The 21,679-nt window shown below is 37.9% G+C and overlaps 1 protein-coding gene across 1 annotated transcript; it reads right to left on the reverse strand.

Annotated features, from left to right (window-relative positions):
• Nucleotides 1-10,702: 10,702 nt before the first annotated feature.
• Nucleotides 10,703-21,592, reverse strand: LOC112556982. The gene is made up of 16 exons (XM_025226515.1): nt 21,459-21,592; nt 19,989-20,201; nt 19,189-19,326; nt 18,087-18,241; nt 17,520-17,613; nt 16,951-17,097; nt 16,504-16,580; nt 15,979-16,068; nt 15,392-15,491; nt 14,705-14,853; nt 14,129-14,256; nt 13,418-13,527; nt 12,698-12,802; nt 12,146-12,276; nt 11,829-11,917; nt 10,703-11,482 (listed from the first exon to the last, which is right to left on the reverse strand). Exons 2-16 carry the CDS (start codon nt 20,013-20,015, stop codon nt 11,307-11,309), a joined length of 1,716 nt encoding a protein of 571 aa, XP_025082300.1. The 5' UTR covers nt 20,016-20,201; nt 21,459-21,592; the 3' UTR covers nt 10,703-11,306.
• Nucleotides 21,593-21,679: the final 87 nt, after the last annotated feature.

The raw sequence follows: 21,679 nt of genomic DNA on the forward strand, positions 1-21,679 counted from the left end.
TACACCTGCATTTCACTTGCGCTAGTAAAATCTTAAGAAATAAAACGGTGATTTGTCACTTCCTACAGAATGGACGGTTTCGACGATCAAGAAAGCTTTTGGGGAATAAAACAAGACAAAAATTAACAAAAACAGCAGAAAAAAACTGTAGTGCGGCGCAATTCCTTCTTAACCAATAGATCATTAACACCCTTTAAAAAATAAATGTTCCCTCAATTTAAGACACAAAGATGGGAGTTACATAAGCAGCAGCTGTTGAAAACAATGTCGGTGATTTTTTTAGTAAGGAGTAAAGTAGAAATGAAGACAAAGCAAAATTAATTAAAATAAAATAAAGTAAAAAAGTAAATTCAAACACAGGAAAAGGGTCCTGTAAAAAATAATTTTATTCAATATTTTGTTGAAAAATAAAATGGCTGTGTACATTTGAAGATCATCTGAATGTGATCACTCTTCTGATGAAATTGAGAGATGAGGTTTGGACAAACGAGGGAGTGAAAGAGGACACAGCACCAGCGACACCTGGAGACTATTTGAAGTGAATAGTTGTGGGAATTATTATTTCATCATATTATTTTTGTCTTCAAAACACACAAACCTGTCTTTAGTTTGTTGCTACACATACATGTCGAGGGTTTAACTATTTGTGCTATAATGAAGCAATCGCACTTAAAAACAAAACAAAAACAAACAAAAACAAAAACAAAGGTGTGGCTGCAGGCACGTGAGTCTGTCGAGGCAGTGTTGACCCAGGCACGACGCAGGTTAAATATAAATGATTTCATACACAATTCCTCCTGCATGGGATCACACCTGTCAGACCACCTTGTTATTCTGACGTCACTCAATAATGTCGGTATTCACCTTTGTATTACCAGCTCATGTCACGTGGAAAGAGGTCACAGGTGTCTTTATGTTTGTTCCTTTGCTTGCTTTTACCTTCGTTCATTCATTCATTCGTCTATTTCTACAAAACCTCTTTCAGTCCTAAATTTCGAAAATGCCGTAATATACTGAACTGAGTGCACAGAAAATGCTCTTAAAAGAGTTTCATTTATAAACAGTCGATTCTGAATATCTTTAAAACTAAAGGTGATCTGTTCAGGAAAGAAGAATCTTTTTCCTTCTAACAATCGTCACATTTGATACAGCGACTTAATTCTCTAGTTTAGCCTTACATGTTATTTCTGGCACTTTGAACAAAAACCAAACTCACACGGTAACAAAAGGCAAAGGAGAGAATTATAACCTGTGCAGGGTTTGGTTGGTTTGACCTTTTTCTATTTTGTTTTGCATGATATACAATTTCATTGAAGTCTCAAACAAGAAAACTGATGGTTTACTGCTGTAAGAGGTTAATTTTTGTCTCCTTTTTAGCAAAATGTTAGTAATACATCAAATGGTACTAATCCAGAAACTGGTGAACAAAGATTTATTGAGGTAGTTTGTGCAAAATTCCCCCTTCTCTTTCTCTCTCCTGCCTTCCCTCCCCTTATTTTTATTGACTGCAAGTATATCAGTTAAGAGTTGAGAAAGAGAGACGAAGAAAGAGCTGGGACGGGAGAAGGACAAGGCAAGGGATAGAATCATTATAATTTAAAACTTCGTGGAGAAAATGTTTACCACAAACATTTTCTTCCTCTGATTAATGCCAATCAACAGCTTTAAGCAGCATCATGGCTGGAAGCAACTCTCTGTTTGTTCACCTGCGACAGCAATTGTTTCTCTTTCTTTTTCTCTTCTTTTCTTTATATAGCTTCAGCAAATGAGCTCTCTCCAAGACCTCGTATAGACAGGGAGGTGTTCTCACAAAACACCAGCTCCGCCAGTCCTGGGTCAGAGCTCTTATGTGAAGCGGAAAATGTTTGACAGGTTGATTAAGTGATATTATATGTAATGTTAATGTTATGGCAATAAATACTCTGTGTCATATCATATAATCATATAATCATCTAAAGTAATGAAAGAACTACAACCTGCTTGTCAGCTGATTAACAAAGCTGATCATTAAGAACTTTTTCTGCACTTTACGTTTTGTGTGTGTTTTCTGGAAGATAAATATGGTCGTTTGTTAGGGACAAAGCTCGTGGTGCTACTGCATAGTCTGTGCCAGAATCTTCCATAGCTCCTCTCGATGCCTATAACTTTCACAGGCTACACAGGTCAGAGGTTAGTAGTCTACAGGCCCGAAATGAATTCCTGCACCCTGTGTATGTGACTAAGAAGTCCCGCTGCACCTTGTGTGTGTGAGAGAGAGAGCTCGCGTACGTGCGTGTGTGTTTGTGTGTCTGCGTGTGTTCGAGCATATATTTCCTGCATGCTGTGTGTATAAGTACATGCATGTGTGCCTGCGTGTGTGTCACTCCCGCCATCCATGTTTATCAGAGGTGATGGGCTCCAGGTCCTTGTCCCCGCAATCAGCCGCTTCTGGCCGTCGGTTGCTGAAGCCCTCCAGCACGCCATGCCGCCCGCCAAATTGAACGTTTGGTCGAGTCCATGAATAGTCCAGTGTGGACAGGGCGAGCTGACAATGGTGTCTACACACGAAACCAAAACTGATAAACGGTTCAGAACTGAAAAAGCATACCTGCGTACTGAGAGCATAATCGCGGTGATGACAATGACCTGTGTTGACCCTTGCATTAAAGCAGATGAGAGGCATCGACCGACTTTGAGTTTGTGGGGGTTTTTTTTTGTCTTCTTTTATTCCTGCATTCATGCGATCCTCCTCCGCCTCCTTTCATTGTTAAAGAATGGGATTGTGACTGTGGTTGGGTGAACAGGCATTTATTTAAATGTCTTGTGAAAAAGAAGAAACATCATGATTTTTTTTTACATTTTTTGTCAAAACATTTGTCTCAGTAAAAGTTTTAACTTTATTAGCACATTTTATTATTGTCTGTAAAAACATTTTCTGCAGTGTTTCATAAACGATAATAATTTAATTATTATTACATAAACATTTCTTTCAATATTGCTATATCCATCTCATCTTTGGCATGATAAAATTGCCTTGCTCTGTTTAAACTATCGAGAAAACTTCAGTAAAGCCCTCTCCACCAATGTTACTGTAGAAAGCAATAGTAGCTGTAATGTAATATATGTCGAATTTGAAGGGAAAGCAAGTCAAGGAGTAAACTGAGCTTGAATTATACAGACTGATGTTCTGAATCATGTCCAGTCAAACTTCAGGGTTGCAAGGTCCGCCATCTTTCCAAACATTTCGCAAAAGAAAGCAGACTAACGCAACACCGCTAAGTAAGGGGAACTATTTTTGCTAAAATATTCTATTTCGTAACATTTTTCGCTCCATGTTTTAAATATTTAACTGTTCTTCGATGCTCAAAACCTCTGTCAAAATCGTCTTCGATCAATAACACGACCAAAAGAATGTAAGAATGTCTGGACCTTTTTGTTCGCATCCACCTGTCATCGTCCATTGAAATGTAAAGCCACGTGACCCAGATAAGTTTTCTTCATGCGCAGAGAGAATATTACTTGGTTGCATGCCGCCCTTCATGATGCTGTGTGTATGAACAGGATGTTGCAGGTTGCTCTATGGATGCACAAAACACGGGCATGATGTGTCTCATTTTTACAAATGTAGTTTTTTCAGTTTTAAACATAATGGTGTTACAGCACTTCCATGGACTATCACATATTTCCAACAATAGAAATATATATATATATACCTATGTGTCTACATTATTTGTAATTTGTTTTAATCAATCTTTTTCTGACCAATATTACAAAACACACACACACACATGCAAGTATTTTCACAGACAAAAGCAAGCAGTAGAGTACAGAAAGTTACCTTTAAGTACTGACAGCAAGTTCACATCTTTGTTCTAATAAAAGCGTTCGGAGGAAACAAGAAAGTATGACAGAAAGATAATGAAACAAGAACAGGAAACAGAAAAATAGGCAATTTACATATTTTATTTATTGATGCGGATGTCTGTGGACGAAGACTCAAAATAAGTTTGAAAAAATGTGAGAATTTACTGAGTGAAGGGAGGATGGAGGGAGAACTGAAGGGAGCTCACTTTCAATGGAACAGTCAGCGATCCCGCGTGCAGCACGCGCAACAACACTTGCACCTTAATAGTCGTCTCAATATTTTTACTCTAAAAACCTAGAAATCTTGTCTGTTCAAGCATTCTTTTTCTAGCATCGATTTCCACACGCGCACACACACACACACACACAGACGAGCGCACATGCACACGATTAATTTTTAAATACAAATAAAACAAAACCAAGCCGTGAAAAATGGTGGCGCCGGAATTTACATCAGGTACCCAGGAGGAAGAGAAGACCGTCTTTCTCTCGCAACCGGCCTCTACTCCACCAACTTCAAGGCTGAAGCAGTTGCTATTCAGACCGGTGCCACCCACGTTGAAAACAGCCCAGACACCTCCAACAACGTCGTCTTCTTTACGGACGCACTGTCTGTCCTGCAGGCCTTACAGACTGCCAGAGACAAGAAACTGAACGACCTGTCCACTGCTCTCTCCTCCTTATGCGGAGACTGCACAGTCGTCTTACAGTGGATTCCCTCCCACTGTGGGATTTTTGGCAACGAAGCCGCAGACACTCTTGCCAAGGAAGGATCCAAAAAAGAGCAGCAAGACAGGTCCACCACCTACAGCGAAGTCAAATCCATCATCAAGGCCAAACAGCACAACAAGTGGCTGCAGCAGCACCCACGTTTCAACCGAAATGACCCATACTACCTGCTTACAAGAGCTGAGCAGGTCATTATTTTCAGGCTGAGGACAGGCCACAACCGTCTCAATTACCACCTTTACACCAAGCTCCGGATCGGCCAGACAGACCAGTGCCCGTGCCAGACAGGCAGTCAGACAACAGCACATCTACTGCAAGAATGTCCTATGCACGAAGAACTCAGGCACCGCATTTGGACTGATGAGACGCCAGTACTGAGGAAGCTACACGGCAGCCTGGAGGACCTGCGGCGCACAGCATCATTCGTGCAGGAGGCAGGCGTGTCCATTTGAGTGAACGACGAAGAAGAAGAAGAAGAAACAAAACCAGCTGACTTTGCTTTCTCTATACTTTGTGTTCTCTTTTTAAAAACAGTTTTATGCTATTTCAGAAACCTAAAGTGACAAGAAGTAACACAGTCAACGTGAACTCTGATGACTGCTGACAGAAACACAAAATCAAATTACCATGACACCACGTGGCTGGCACTGTACTCTGATCTCATTCTGATGCACATGGGAAGTATGGAGACAATAATATTCACATAATTTGTAATTATGGTTTGCTATAAACAAGGATTTTTCGAAAACATTTATTTTACAGACCAGGAAATATTCAAAAAGTCGAGAGCGTGCGTGTGTAAGTTCAATAGAGAATTAGAAGTAAACTTTTCTTCAGAAGCACATTACCCCAGTAACCTTCTCAATGTCTTATTTTAACTCGCCTCAAAAAAGTTAATAAAGTCACGAAGCTACCAAAAAAAAAAACCCAACCTAAAATTAATATCACATTAAACTTTTTATATTCTTTTATAAAAGAGAAGTTTGTGAGTGTATAAACTTAGTAAGTAAAGACACTATCCAACTTTAGCAGTTACAATATGTTTGCACCTGTCTGATTCTGTTAATCAGCAGGAGCAGGTAAGGAACAAGTAATTATATGGTCAACTATTTAATTTTCTCTTTTTGTTTTTGTTGGAGAGATTAAGCCAGCATCTGATAACCACCCCATTTTAGGACTGATCGTGTAATGAATGAAAAAGAAGAATAGAGAAAAGAGGCAGAAAGATGAATGAAGATGAGTTGTCTCACCTCTACTTTGAAGTTTAACAGAAGTAAGTGTGTGTGTGTGTGTGTGTGTGCGTGCGTGTGTGTGTGTGTGTGTGCGCGCGCGCAGGATAATTATTTTGCTACGTCATTTCAAGTATTTAACATGCTCGCATCTGTGCTTGAACAGTAAACATGCATCCAGTTCGAAACCACACCCGACAATAACAACCACGTATACTCGCAAGTCATCAAACACCCCGACAATGTTTCATCTGCTTAGTCCTTCACCACATATCAAGACCAACCAACCATCAAAAGGAATCAAACTAGTAACACTTTAAATATAGACCATCAACACTATTTCGCCTCTTTACGGAGGAATAAAAACCCTCATTATACATTCAACCTGCAATGTGCATCAAGAAAAAAAAAGCAAGCATAGAAACAAGAAACTTTTGTTCAACATCTTCACAATCTTTTGTTCTATTTACGTTTTACTCGCTTCGGCTTTCATCATCTCGTCTTCCTAATTATTTTTTTGTGTGCACAGACGTAATCTGGTTAGAGGAGTGCGGTCAAATCGCAGCGAGGGCCCTGCGGATGTTCAGATGACCATGGGGCGAACACAGCTGGTGGCCTGAGACGAGCCTGGCGACAAATCTCAGTTTTGTGTCTAGAGACAAGAACTACAGTTGATGACAGGGATGCAGGAATCATAGCATGCCGTAAGACTAGTGTGTTTTTACACATGTGTGAAAGCGAGTGTGATTTCTCGGCAGTTTGTTTGGCCATCTCTCTGTCCACGTGGGCGTGTACTTGTACCACCTGTACAGCTTGTATTAGTGACCTCCTGGTGTCTTTGCATCTTGGATAACTACGGCGACAATGATCACCACTTGAGGAATTAGACTCTATTAAAAACGAACAAACAAACAAACAAACAAACAAACAAACAAACAAACAAACAAACAAACAAATAATCCTTTTGCTGCACGCACGTACCGTATGTAATATTTTGACTGTTATATTTTAAATAAATATTACATGCCTATATTTAGGAAGTTAGCTGACTTCACTTCAACAGAGTCGGAGTAAGTGTACTAAGGGTCATTATGTTTGTTACTCTTCGCTATTATTCTCAATCACCCACCCTTAGGTAAGTATTTTGTAGAGTAATTGTATGTGTGGATATGTCTATGAATTTCTTCCAGTGTTTCTTTCTATCTTTCCTTTTCTCTTTCTATATATATATTTTTATTTTCTTTCTCTGTCCTGCATACAGCATCAAGTATCTAGTATGGCGCATTAAAACCGGTTTTAACCGATTTTGATAACCGAGCTGTTCCGAAAATATGTATAATGCAATATTTCAACTTCTTGACATAGTGAAGGGGAGACTTTTTTTTTGTTGTTGTTGGTTTTTTTTTCAGTGTTTGGATAGAACACATCAACTGGCCAGCACCGTAGCCACGCACGAGGAGACTGGGAGAGACGGTGTGCAGGCTGCTTGCGGTAATGAGAAACTTGTCACAATTTCTGGTCACTGTTGGAATCCGTCTCCTCCGGCAACCTACCCTTTATTGTCCAACCTCGATGTCCTCCCTGTCCCTCCAGTCCAGCCCCTTTTCCCATCTTTTCTCCATTTTTTTTTTCTCCTCAAAAACCGCGCTGCTGTATTATGCACATTTCCATCAGCAGCTGAGAAAAACCAAGTAATAACACGAGTTGCGAGCGAGAGCTGTGACATAATGTGGATGTAATTAAGGCTTCAGTCCAAACAAAAGAACATTTCATGCAGAAAAACATCTCAGCTGTTACCCAGTTCACAGACAAAGAAGCGAAACTCTTTGCTCAGAGCCAATGAAGCGAGCTGTTAAAATACACATCGGTTCGACATGAAACTTCAGGAATATTTTTTTTTACTGTGAGCTTGAAGACAACGATGCAAAACTTTCACAAGTGTAAATGAAAGTGTGTTTGGGAGCTAGACCAATACATTGACACCCTAGAGCTCACTTTCCGACGAGCTAAAATGTTCCATACATACAAGTATACTACTTCTACTACTACCACATGCAAACGACGCTATTTTTAGATACATCGCCTTGTAGTCACATTCTTGAAAATTCCATGTGTGATGAAGAAAAAAAGTGTAATATAATATTTATCATGCCTCTTTGTCATAAAATGTCATTGTATATGTCTTTGCTTTATGCTCTATTTCCAGCAATTTTCGCTGAGCGCTCGTCTTTATCTTGAAACTATCTCTGGTTTGTTCCCAGTCTCCAACAACATTCACACAACGGTCAAAGGTTACGAAATACGAAAGACAAGATGGTTGCCCACCGCCATCTACCTTTTACTGATTTACCTTCACACACCTTTCAGTGAGGCAGTTCTCGGTGACATCAAAGATAATCCGACGTCACGATACCCGCACGCTCACACACCCACCCATCCGTCCTCAACCCCCAGCCCCCTTCTCCTGATTTTTGTTCCCTTCCTTCACGAACACTTAGAAAGCAGATGCATGGCACAGACCACAGAAGAGGAAATTAGATACCTGGTCTTAATACCAGGGAAGAACTCTGTCCCTCACTCCCTCAAGAAACCATCCTGTCACGTATGCATGCGAGCTAACGAGGGGAGCACGGGGGAAGCACTGGGTGACGTAGTGTTGATGTTGACGCACGTGGGATGCGTTGCTGCGGACTGCACGCTGCTGCTTGTTGCTTGACTGCAGCATTTATTTTACAGTTTTTGAGATAGCTCGTGCAGCTGCTCTCACACAGTTAATTAAAAATAACCAGTTTCTTACCCACGTGTCGACTCTGGCGGCACCGATGTGGTTGGTGGGGGAGGGAAAGTGTGACAACGGTCACCGAATGTGTGGCACGCACAAACTCTGCAGACATCTCGTGATCCACAGCACCAAGACTCCACAAAATGAAGTCTACAACGGTTGAAAAAAAAACAAACTTGTGGAATATTGAGAAAGAACAAAAACTTGCTCTCTTCTTGACCTGAAATTTGTGTTAAGAATACGTTTGTTTTGCCGCCGCACAGGATACATTCGATGTTTTTCATTTCCGGTTGCGCTACATGCAGTTGTTTACGTCGACACGGCCATTTTTCATCCGGGTAACGAGTCTGCTTCTTTCAGACTCTGGCTTACCATTTTTTGGTGGTTTTTGTTTGTTTGTTTACTTTTGTTTTGATGATTTCACGCTTAATCTATGGTTACATACAGAAGGAATGAGCTTGACCAGAAGGTGTGTCTCTACAGAAGGTCTTTATTGTGTCTAGCGAAGTTGACTGTTTCTCGAATGGGGCTAGCTTCATGAGTGGACACATACGATTAACGAAAACATGGATATGTTTGAAAAATATTTGATATGACCGTAAATTTGGCCAACGTGTTCATATACTGGACAGCACTTCTGTTAAGAAGTATTTGTGTTATTTTGTATGATGTCTTTATGGGCTGGCTGTACATTCGACAGTAGTATCCACGAGCCTTCTGAGCCTGAAAGAGATGTGCAACCCTAAAACTCTGGCTTTGCTCCACCCCACTTTATACCTACCTAGAAAAAAAAAACCAAGACAAATTAAAAAAAAATAATAAAGCCCTCTTTCCCTTAGCTGAGGACCTACTATATTATCAGCCACTCTTTGATAGGTCTGCGCCTTTTTTCAAGACTCAGCATCGCTTCTGGTCAAATACTAGCCTTCGGGTTCCATTCTCTCTGCTTCTTAGCAACAGCCCCTGGTTTTAAAAACAAAGTATACACGTTCGTTCGTTTGCAAAGCGCGTGCAGGCGTTGTGGGAGTTATATATGTGTGTGCGCCCACGCAATCGTCCCTGTGAACGTGCGTGCACATACATATTTCCACTCTTTCAGCTCATTTATCTCCATACCGTAGCACACCAACCATATACTTGATAGAGCTCTCGTGTCTCTTTTTGGTCAGCAGAGATTTGCTGTTTCGTGTATTCATCGTCAAAATTAATTTATCTGTTTGCTTGCTTTGGGTCACAGAGGAAAACAACTATGTTATCAATGGATCCAGTCTATAGGTTTATTTCACTGACCGCTCAATATATCGCTCATCATTCTCTTAGGGCATAAAATAACTGTGGAAAACAAAAATTCTGTGATGTAATTTACTGAGAGCCAGCTATGCCTACCAGAAAAATGAAAAAATAGAAATATTTTTTAACTATGAATTTAGGTGCTTTTGATGAGAAAAGTTAAACAAGAAAATCAAATTCAAGAATTAAAGAAAAAGGTTGAAGCCAAGATTTGATACCGTATACACTCTGCTGAAGCGAAGGCATGTTTTGACACACCTACCCCTTACCTCCGCCTCCGACAGTTTGGGAAAAAAACAACAAATGTCAGTATAATACGCAACGATAAAATGTGCGTGCGTGAACTGAAGCCCGCAATTATTGTTGCCGTGAAGCAGTTGTGTGGGAAGCCCGTCGTTGTCAGGAGTTTATATGGATGCTTGTCTCCTCAGCTTTCGGCGACATCTGCGCATCATTTTCCAGACGATCGCACAATTACGCCCCTCCCATAGCTGAAGTGGTCAACAACGCAGCCATGTTTAGCTTCGTGTAGCTCAGCACTTACCTTCCAATGTCAAAGTTATTATATTTTATTTATTTTTTGCGACGGTCCCATGCGGAAATTCGTAGATGGTACATTTAAAAGCTATAGCTATGTATATATAAAAGGTAAAGAGTCAAGAGTATTTGTTAACTGCAACCAGGCTAACCCATGCAGTTATCAGAACACTTCATCACCACCACTTCCCTCTTCTAATAACAATATAAACACGCCTACGCTATCTCTCTCTATATATATTTATATGTGAGCATGTGTGCAAAAGAAATAAATATCTTATAAACAAATAAAAAAACTAATAAATTTTTAATTCCGTCCCAATACATTATACATTTGTGAACTACAAGAATGCATTTCATGATTCACTTTTTCGTTCCACATAACTAAACGTTCTAATCCAATTAATATTTCATCTTCCTTCTTTCTCAAGTTCAGTACACAATTGAAGCAACAATGCATGATGGTCACACTTCGACCTATTGGTGGTATTCATTATAGAAACAACCAACGCTATAATTTTAAGCCACTGAACTGTAGTAATCTCAGTTAAGTACTGTCTTCAAAGCTCTTAATTCTCATACAAATTTCAGTAATCTACAAATTTCAGCAACTCACAGTAATAGTAATATCATAGTAATATCATCAAGGTCTTAAAATCTCATATGCAGTCAAGTTAGTCTTAACTTTACCAGAAAAGAGATAAAAATAAGAAAGAATGAATAAAACAAATGTTATACAACTGAGTGCTTTAACCACTACACAAACGGACGCCCAAGGCCTATGAACATGGTGTTTATAGCCTCTCACTGGTGATAATAAACTGTGATTTGCCCTCTGAAGCTTTTTGCCTCTCAATTGTCCAGAGAAAGTCACACTTCAAGGACTTATAAAAGCCCTATTTTGTGTTGATGAGCGAACTGCTGGCACTGCTGCCTGCACTTTTACCTTCAGATCCTAAAGATGTTCTGGAGCCAAAGTTGCTGCCCTTGTCTCCCATTTTATGAAGTTTCTCAAGGGTTGACAGTGCTGGGAGGTTGCCGAGGTCACCAGAGGAGCTCAGAAGCTGGAGACCTGCAGGTCAGTAATGATTTCCATCAAAATAGTTCAGCTGTCTCTTCCGTGTCATAGTGGTTTAACAGCAGTGTAGCAACTAGTAAGAGCTCATCAAAACTAATTTTGATTACCCACAGACATCAGATCTCTGTCAATGATCTTTCATTTCCCTTTTAAAAAAGATTTACTGCAGTAAAGAGGCGCCCAACTGCATAGACAAATATATCAACATGACAAAAAAAAACGGAGAAAGACTTAATAGGAATGAACAAAAATAGATGTATAAAGCAAAATATGAGAAAGCAAGCATATACAGATGTTAGAGATGTATACACATCTTTCCCAGACAGAAGACCTTACTCACACTCATCAGCCATATCCCAGGCATCCTGGTCTCCAGGGTAGTCACAGACATACTCTAAGACTTTGTCCACCTTCTGACTGGCTTTTTGCCTGATGATGCACAGCAGATTGTACCATGTTTAAAATCAAATAGAAAAAATGTTGCACATGTAAAAAATTTCTACTTGCAAGTGCATATGAAAATTCATACATTTAAAATCAAAACATAAGCACTGCATTAACACAATATTTTCAAAAACTTGATTTAAGAAGTAAATGATATACAGCAAGGAATAGAGAATGAGAATAAAAACAGCTTCAGGCTATAAGAAATGTCACCTTAGCTCTGGGCTGCTGACAAGGTAATACATTATTTTGACCACAACTTTTTGCAGGACTGCACTGTGTGTCTTCACCATTGCTGAGAATGAGTCAGTCACATGCTCCTCATAAAGAAGCTTTCTGCAAGTCTGTAATGTATAAATGTCCTCGTGAGAATACTTCCACTTCATCTCCTGTTTTATAACACTCATAACACTAAAATACAGCTACATTAGCTACATTCATTGTATCAGACGTGGTAAATGATCCCACATTATTTGATCTCATCGAAGGCTAAATTTCAAGTTGGGATGAGAGTCAATCAAAAGCCCTCATAGAAGATGTCAACATATTAAAGTCAAATCCAACATTGGTTTTCAATATCTCAAAGGCTTGTAGATGATGAACATACTGAACATACTATATATAGTGGCAAATATAATGCAGGCAAAAATGCTACTGTAACATAGGTAATATGTAAAAACATCAAGTTTTTAAAGGCGAGTTTCTTTAGAGATGCAATTGAAATGGCAGCTACAGCATTTTAAAGATTAATAAACAAAAGTGTACCTTTGGGTTTTCTGCAAAGTAAAGAAGAATTTTAGAGGCAAGAAGGTAGAGACGCTCATCCAGGAAGCGGAAAGGCAGATCAACAAGGTGCTTCAGAAGATCGTCCTACATGTATCAGCAGAACAAGATTCGTGTTGTGAGTGGCTCTCATTAGAATGTTTTCGGTCTGCTGTATATGTGTGTGTGAAGTGGGAGCGGCAGGGGGGGAGAAATGTTGCAGGAGGACCCACGATGTGCATTTTTTTCATTTCACTTAACTGGGCATCTCCATACTCATTATACAAATAATTTAGCAGTTATAACTGTGATAATCTTCTATACATTATTTTTTATGTGGTGAAGGGCCTCAGTTGGAGGCTTAATAATAATGAGGCATTTGCATATATTTAATATATTTAAATATTTCTCAACTGTAAAGTACACTCAGTGCACAAATTAAAACAAATAACATCTAAATGAAGCGTCACATGCACATAGCACACTTTTAAAACAGACCAAACATGTCAACAAACAATTATACAGGGACATAGCAGCCAACAGAAGTACAAGGCAGAAAATGAGAATGCTGCATATATACAAGCATGTCAGAACAACACTGCATCAAAAGAATAACAGCAAAGTTGGGCAGTCATAGTGAGGGCTTGAAATCCTGCTATTAGTAAACAGATGAGACGGACACAACTGTGAATAACTCTCTCTTCTTCCAGAAATCACTCATACCTGAGCACAAATCAGGTCAGGGTTTTCAATGGCAAGCACTTCCAATGCCTGAAGGGAAAAGCGCAGTGTTTCTGAGTCATTACTGTTGCAAAGGTGCACCAGTGTTTGTGCTGAAACAAATATTTAATGTGCTGCTCTTTAAAGAGAGTTAATACTAGAAGAATCTGAATATGTTCTGGTGCTTGAATTTCATCTTTTCTCTTAACACCAGAGATACGTGGATTCTATGCACCTCGCTGCTTGTAGGTCTAAAAGGTGAAACGCTTTAGACTGTGACTTTAAGTTTAATGTATGCTAAAAACTGATTTTTGAATTTACTTATACTTCTAATGGTTGGCTGAGTTGCAGATTGATGATTGATCAAACCACGAATGTATAACTGGACTGCTGGTAGACGATTTTTTCCAGTTAGCTACTAAAACGAGGCAGGTGTGTACAAAGCTTCCGGCTCAGTCACATTCATTAATGTTTGCCGAGACTAACAGCAGAGAATTTTGCAAGATGCTAAGCGCGCTGGTCTCGGCAGACAGACAGCAATCCAATGCACTTTTGAAAATTTTTTATAAACATAATTAAGCTGTTAATCCAGCAAAGTTTCGGGTAAAAAAAACTATCCAAACATTAACAAAACCGTCCAGAAATTTCTACTATAAGCTAAATCAGAGGATGGTGTGGGGTGTAAGAAGCAAGGAATTTTTTTATCGAACTGACCGGGAGTAGTGGTGCTTGCCATGAGAGATCGTATCTCAGTGCTGAAGGCTAACTCAAGCATAATGCTGGCCACAGTACGCTGACACCGTATTGTGCCTTCATGAGCTGCATTTGCTAGGTCATCCAAGCTAAGCAAGAGAAAAGTGTATTAATCTGTACAGCAAGTAACTGCCAATATAATCTCGATTTTAAAATTTTGCAATCGTGTTTGTAAGTTAGAATGTAAGATTGTGTGCGATTGAGTGACACAAAGGGAGAGTTAAAGCATTGCTAAACAAACACAAAATTATAAAGATACATAGCTCTTCTGCAGTTACATGCCTTGTGCTGATGAGTAGAGGAAGGGCAATAATTAAGCATCTGATGTTTGTTGCACTTTTCAAAAGAAGTTATCCCCCTTATTGGTAAAGAAAAATTTTTTTTTCCAGTCAACTGGAAAAAGAAAATCACCTGAACAATCAAACAGAACAACCTCTACATGTAAACTTTGCACTCTCAGTTGCTTTTCTAAGCACACCAACAAACTTATATCTATATATCATTGTTTACATCCACTGAGTAACAAAATACACATACCCATGATCTGCCACTAGTGCCATCCTGCTTGATTCTGACTCAGCCACCATGTTGTATAAAGCACTGGCAGCCTCTTGCATGGCACGAGGACTGTGTGAGTGAAGGACTGCAGTTAGTGTGTTGATACCACCAGATTCCACAAAGGTCTCCTGTGTATGATGAACAACTTAAAGGCATAATAAAAACATCTTTACATTACAGAACAGCAAAAAAAAAAAAAGTAAAAAACCACAAACATTCAATACATAAGTCCACTAAAATAAAGCTATACAAGCTATGGATAAAGTGGTGAAGTTCAGTTAGAAAAATGGCCAGACTAGCTAGATCCATTTATTAAATGAAAATCTTTGGCATGAAGGAGATGCAGGATACTGGATCATTCATAGCTGTATATAAACCATCAGAAATTATTCTTGTAATATTTAAGATTCATTTGAAATTCACTGAGAATGCATATAACCCATTGGCAGTGTGCATTAGGAGACATATTTTATGTATCTATAAGTCCTCTAACATGCCAGTGGGTGTATATGTGGGGGAGAAGAGGGGTGGGAATATTAAGGTATGAAGGATAAAAATGTACAATAGGAGCCTAAATGATTTTAATATTTATTTAACTATGTACGTGCATCTTCACAAACATCCACTCATGTCCACTCGCATCCACATGTACTCTCTTTATCTCACCTGTATAGAAGGAATAGTAAGAAGCTCAGCAAGTGCTTCCACAGCATGCTCCTGTGTAATGCTATCACGTGACAGTGACAGCTGTACCAGAATATTTAGTCTGAAACCAAAAGCACTCATTATTTGTTCTTTGTTTCTCTCTCTCTCTTTTTCCCACTACCCTGTCATCAGGGCCGTGCTTAGGGCAGGCGGACGAGGCATCTGCCTGCTTCTTTTGATTGTTACAAATAAATTAATCGTAGGCTTCAGCGTGCTCTCAATGATAAGACGAGATATCCCTGAGGAAAAAATGACTTTAGATCCCAACTAAAACGTGTGATCGTGGCGTGAGGGCCCGCACATGCCCTTTGCCTTGCCTGTCATTCACTGTTTTTGTCTTATTCTTGCCTCATCATCATCTTTCCCTTTCTCTCAGACTGTTTCTGTCTCTGTGCTGTTCTCTTTCTCTGTCTCCTTGATGCTTGTTTCATGTAAGGGTGCATGACCATGACATAACATATTAACAAAATTTGACAGTCATTTGTTAAATAAAACCAACACCTTTCACACATTGTCAAGCTCTTTTAATATTGATGACAGTCACAAACCCGCTTTCTGCAACAATGCGAAACTTGTTGTCATCAGAAGACGCTGCCATAGCCGCCAGATCATATGCTGCTGTGCGCTTCTCTTTTATACTGTTGTAATCAATACAAATAAAGTATACTCTACAAAATATGTGAAATTATTCATGACTGTAAAACAAATTTTGTATGTGTGTTGGAGCTGGATTGAGAGAGACAGAAATACAGAGAGGGTGTGTGTTTGTGTTTAGTGCATGAGAAATGGTGCATGGAGAATAATAATTTAACTTTTCTTCAAAACTGTATTAAAGGTCTATTTCATCCATTTGCAGATTGCATTTTCTGCATTATTTCAAGTTTGCTTAGGAAGAACACATAAACTTCCAGCCACCCATATATGTTAATATATATGCATATAGATTACTTCTGTGTGAGCCTGGTTCTTTATCTTGCTGTATTATACTATGCCATGAAATAAATGAAATATAAAAAATAGTCATATAGATATAAGTGCATATCTTTGCACAAGAAATGAGGAAAGAATCATACCTTCCATTCTTAGCTGCTGCCATGACTTGCTCAATATCACGTTCTTGAACCAAAAACTTCTCAATAAGATCACCAAGCTGTCAAAAACAATAAACCTAGAATTAATATCACATTAAGTTTTTTCTATTCTTCCTTTTATGAAAGAGGGATTTGTCAGTTTATAGTCTTAGCATGTCAAGACATGATCCAGCTATAGCAGTTACATGTTTGCACCTATCTACTTCTGTTAGTTACCAGGAATGGGTAAAGAAAAAAGTAATTATTTGGCCAACAATATTTTCTTTTGTTTTTATGGAAGAGATTAAGCCAGCATATGAAAACCACCCCACACTTTCTCTTTGTAGGATTGGCTCATATTTCTTTTTTAGGATCAATCATGTTATAAGTGTAAAAGATGAAAGGAAAAAAGAGACATTAAAGAAGAACGAAGATGAGCTTTGCCTTCACCTCTACTTGGAAGTTGAAAAGAAGAATCAAGGACAAGACTGCAGTCAGCACAAGAATGACAGAGTGAAGAGTGAAAAACACTGCAGTGTAAACACTGTGATAAGAACAAGCCAAACCAGAAAACTTCCAGTCTGTGCACTTGTTGCTCTGCAAGATCACAAGTCAAGTTCATTGATACATCTCTCACTGATAGTTTAAGCAGTCTAGACTAATCTTGAGCTCTCCATATAAAGTACATTTATTTGATTGTGCAATATATATTATATGTATATACATATAAAACATTAATGCATAAATTGTCTCTGATGGAGGTCATTATCACTCTTATAAACAATCACTGTCATCACTGAAACCAGTTACAAAGTTTAATTTTCTGTACAAGCCTTATGAAGGCTTTAATTAGAGTAGTGTCAGAAAACCTATTATCATTAAAGATTTTTTTCTGATTAGAAAGAGCTCCCGTGATACTTTATATATGCATTTTATGCTTTGTTTTATTGGCAGCAAATATAACAGCTTCTGCATTTGTCACTGCACCAGCTGATTTCAAGCAATAAACCAGCATTTACCAGAAATCCAAGCCACTCATATGCAGCAAAATAGAGAGCAACTGCTAGGCATAGAGCAGCTGATACAGATGCCACAATACAAAATGGTCGACGACTGTGAAACAAAAACAAAGAAATCATCATCTCCACTCAAAGTATTGCTCTGGACTCAATCATTTCAAGAAAAAAAAGAAACCAATGCTGTGACATTAAGCAGTAATGAACGTGTAAAAAATAAACAGGGAAGAAAGATATATCACTACAAAAAACACAGTGAAAAACAAAATGTTTCAATCAAAACTGATTACCTGATCAACTGATTAAAAACAAAACTGAGTTCATTTCATCAGGTAAAGGCAATATATCATAAATTTGCAATGCAAAGATTGTTTATTGAAATCTGAATTTCAGTTTGCTTATCAGACCTTTGTATCAATGTACCATTGTTGCATATGAGGATTATCTGAGGTGTAGTTATTGCTAGTTGAAAGATAACACTAATAAAAACAAGAATAAGATTATCAACAGGTGAAAGTAATAAGTTTCTTAGAAATCTTTAAAGAGAAGCCAACTGATTTTTAGACTCACATGTGAGATGTATTGCCAACAAAGCCACCAAGCCGAGTGTATGATGGTACTAGCCATATGGCTAGTAGGCTTAGAACAGCAAGCCAGACTCCTGCATACCATCGTGTTGTTAGCAATGCCAAACAGGCAGCAATCCAATGAATATACAGCAAAACCTGAAAAACAAAATGAAACTGCCTTTGATTTTATTGTTGATCCCAAACTCCATCTTTTTCCATCTCTTTCTGCTTCTTTTCTGCTCTCTTTCTCCCCTCATTCACCTACATGTGTACATGATGCTTAGAACAGCAAGCCAGACTCCTGCATATCATTATTGTTATCAATGCAAGATAGGCAGCAATCCAATGTACATATACAGCAAAATCTGAATGTATTTTTGCAATGTATTTTTGCACAGGAGCTTTTTAGTGTAATTGTAGAGATCTAAGTGTTTATTCATCAGTTAACAGACCTTTGTACCTTATTTTATTTGCATTACAAAAGTCAATAACATACACAGAATCATAACATAATATTATAGCAGGACCAAGGCTAACACTGTGGCTCTAGTGCCAGTCAGTCTGTTCCTCTTTGGTGTTCCAGAGACGTTCCCAAGGAGAGTTTTCTGCTGATATTCTAGCTCTCATTTGTCAGGTGTGTTATCTAATCTACCTCGAGATTGTGTTCGTTTTTCCCATCTACTACGTACTCACACTTAGACCCTGCTTTTTACCCAATAAAATTGTGTTTTCTTTGGTGCGTTAACTCCATGGATCTTTGTGTGCGCTCTGCTGTGTCACAACTATAAGGACGACATAAATCTCTTTTGCTCTTGTGATACACATTCACCACTTTCACACGACGAGGACACACATATAACATCCTAGCATTCCTGTGGACTGACATGCTCACACAGGTAAATAAGTTCAGAGACAGATTTATCTATATTATTTACACCTATAACTACTATTTCTATTCTAACTTACCTACTTAGCCTACTTACCTACTTACCTACTTAAAACTTAACCCCCTGGAGTGGCGAAAGAGGGAGGTTGAGTGACGTGAGCTGCTTTCCAGCAGAACCACAGCACCTTGTAGCAAAATGGGGGATATAATAATTTACCTGAAGATCACTGATCAGTTGCTCGCGTCTCTCAAAAGTCTTCACCTCCTTTTCAAGTGCTGTTGTGACATTTGCAGGCAGGCCAGTCTGTTCTAGGTCAACATGACTGCTGGATATGCTTTGAATCTCCATTAGGACCTTAAATGAGTATTGTCAGAAATTAAACATATTTGATTCACCCTGACACAAAACAGTTATATTACTTGCTATTGTGTGAGTCAGATTTTTTTCTCACTTTCATCTTAGACATGGACGTACGCACACATACACACAAAGAAAGAGTAAGGAAAAGAGAGCAAGAAAAGGGAAACATGGACTCTGGTTTGAAAAGATATTGATTAGACATACTATTTTATTGTGGTAGCAAAAAGGGATTTATTTTCATCTCGGACAGAATTTTATTATAATCACAGGGACAACATGTATATGCATGTGTGTTCACATAGTAAGTGTACATGTGTAAGACATGCAGAGGATTCTATGTCTTATAAATGTTGAGATGTCTGTGCATCTATATCTTAACTGTGAATGTATGTGTTGACATTTTTGTAAAGCATGGCTTTGAGTAGGGAAGCATGCTACACATAAGCTCACTCGATAATTTTTTTTTCTTTTTCTTCTGATTCTTCTTATTATTAGTATTAATGACTCATCACTTATAGGAAATAAACAGGTTTTATCTTATTTCACTTTTTATGAATTACTTTCTTTTTGTTTGTTGTTACTTTTCACTTACTGGCAGTTATCCATGTGAGCACACCTGTATTTGTCACTTTGTGTATGTTTATAATTATACTCACATTTCTGGATTTGCCCATGGGCACCATGGTGATGACTGAATTATCACTGAGGTCATAATCAACCAGTGCCAAAGCATCCTGCAGAACCTCTCCATTGTAGCGTAATCTGAACTCATGATCATCTTTTCCAAGTTCATACAAAATGTGCAGCAGATATGCACGTACCTTTGCAACTTTATCAGTAGGTAGTACGCTGACCACAAATGTCTTCAGCTACACACATAATTTATGATAAAGGAACAATTCTCTTTGCATCATTAATAACATAGTCTATTGCATAAAAGATGTAGTTTTTAAGATGGAATTTCTTACCTTTATCTTTGAGGCTTAACTGAGCAGAATGTTATTTTAAAATATTTATGCATTTGTTTTGTTAGACTACAGTTTATGTATTATCTGATTTTATTGTTTTATATTGTTATTGGTCAGGTTTGGAAAGCTCAAGATATCTGTCATCAAAATCACACCAACAATTCATTGAAATGTTAGAGTCATCTAAAAGAATTTTAAATATGTTAGTAATAGTGGCAACATTATTTGCTCTGAAAGGCAATTAAATATAGATGCAAATTTTTATTAAACGTTTTCTGTGAGTATTTATATATACATATTTGTGCCGCTATATTTTATATAAATTTTGTTGACTGTATTTGTGATTTGTGTGTTTGATTGTTGTTTTTGCATGATGAAACCTTAAAAAATTAATAATATGGCTGCTTGTTTCTACACCTCTTGTATTGCTAAAGATTGTCCATGTAAGATTAGCGACCATAGAGCACTCCCACATTCTAAGACAGTTCTGTAAAGGCCTTTTAATCTCTGTACATCAGTTTAAACAGACCCCTATATCTAATTTCTACATATTCTAATTTGTCTCTTCTGGTATTATAATGCCTTTGTTTTGAAAAAAATTAGTATTTCAGGTTTTCTTTTTACATATTTTGAGGGCTAGATGTAAAAAAAAAGCATAATATATTATTTCTTTCTATTCTCTTACTATATGTAAAAAGAGATTATAACTGTCATTTGTATAACTGCACAAAACTATGTCAGCCTTGACACAAAATTTTATTTGCATTGTCAATATTTTATTTACTATGCATATTAGGTTTAATATATATATATGGAAAGTTAATACCAAACCTTTAATTAAAATTGATTTAGTAAATAGTCATTATACTTGCTTACCCTCAAAATTTTGCATGACATGTTCTGTCTTTATATACATATATAGATAAATAATAGCTAGACGGCATAATCACAATTTTTACAACAGCAGAAAAATTCTAATACGTTCAACTTATTTTGAAATTCATAATACTGTAAGAGTGTTTATATTTTTAAATTTTACGTTGGTACAATGACACAACATTTAAAAATAACAAGAAAAATCTTAAAGCAATTGAAATGTCCAATAATTGAATAGATCAGATGTTTAAAACAGCACATAAGTAAGTTTTTATTACTTACCGGAAAGGCCTTTATTTCTAGCGTAAATCAACATTGCTTTACTGTTTCCTGTACTCACTATGAGAATGTTGACATAAAATCTAAGGAAGTAGTCATGTTGGGAAATAACTCTCCTACCCAGGTTCCGTGTTGCTGAAGGGGGAGGTAATTGAGATCCCACAACGTGCATAGCTTAAAAAAAGGAAGCTTTATAAATTTTCAGTTAAAAAAATCATTATCTC

This window comes from Pomacea canaliculata, linkage group LG2 (genome assembly GCF_003073045.1).
Source record: "Pomacea canaliculata isolate SZHN2017 linkage group LG2, ASM307304v1, whole genome shotgun sequence".
Lineage (NCBI taxonomy): Eukaryota > Metazoa > Mollusca > Gastropoda > Architaenioglossa > Ampullariidae > Pomacea > Pomacea canaliculata.

Excerpts from the sequence above, each read along its gene's own strand:
- LOC112556982 (XM_025226515.1), bottom strand. The coding sequence starts at position 20,015 with ATGGTGCCCATGGGCAAATCCAGAAAT. Across the intron at positions 12,803-13,417 it reads CTGACCTGATTTGTGCTCAG|GACGATCTTCTGAAGCACCT; the intron begins GTATGAGTGATT and ends TGATACATGTAG. Across the intron at positions 12,277-12,697 it reads ACTTTGCAGAAAACCCAAAG|ACTTGCAGAAAGCTTCTTTA; the intron begins GTACACTTTTGT and ends TATACATTACAG.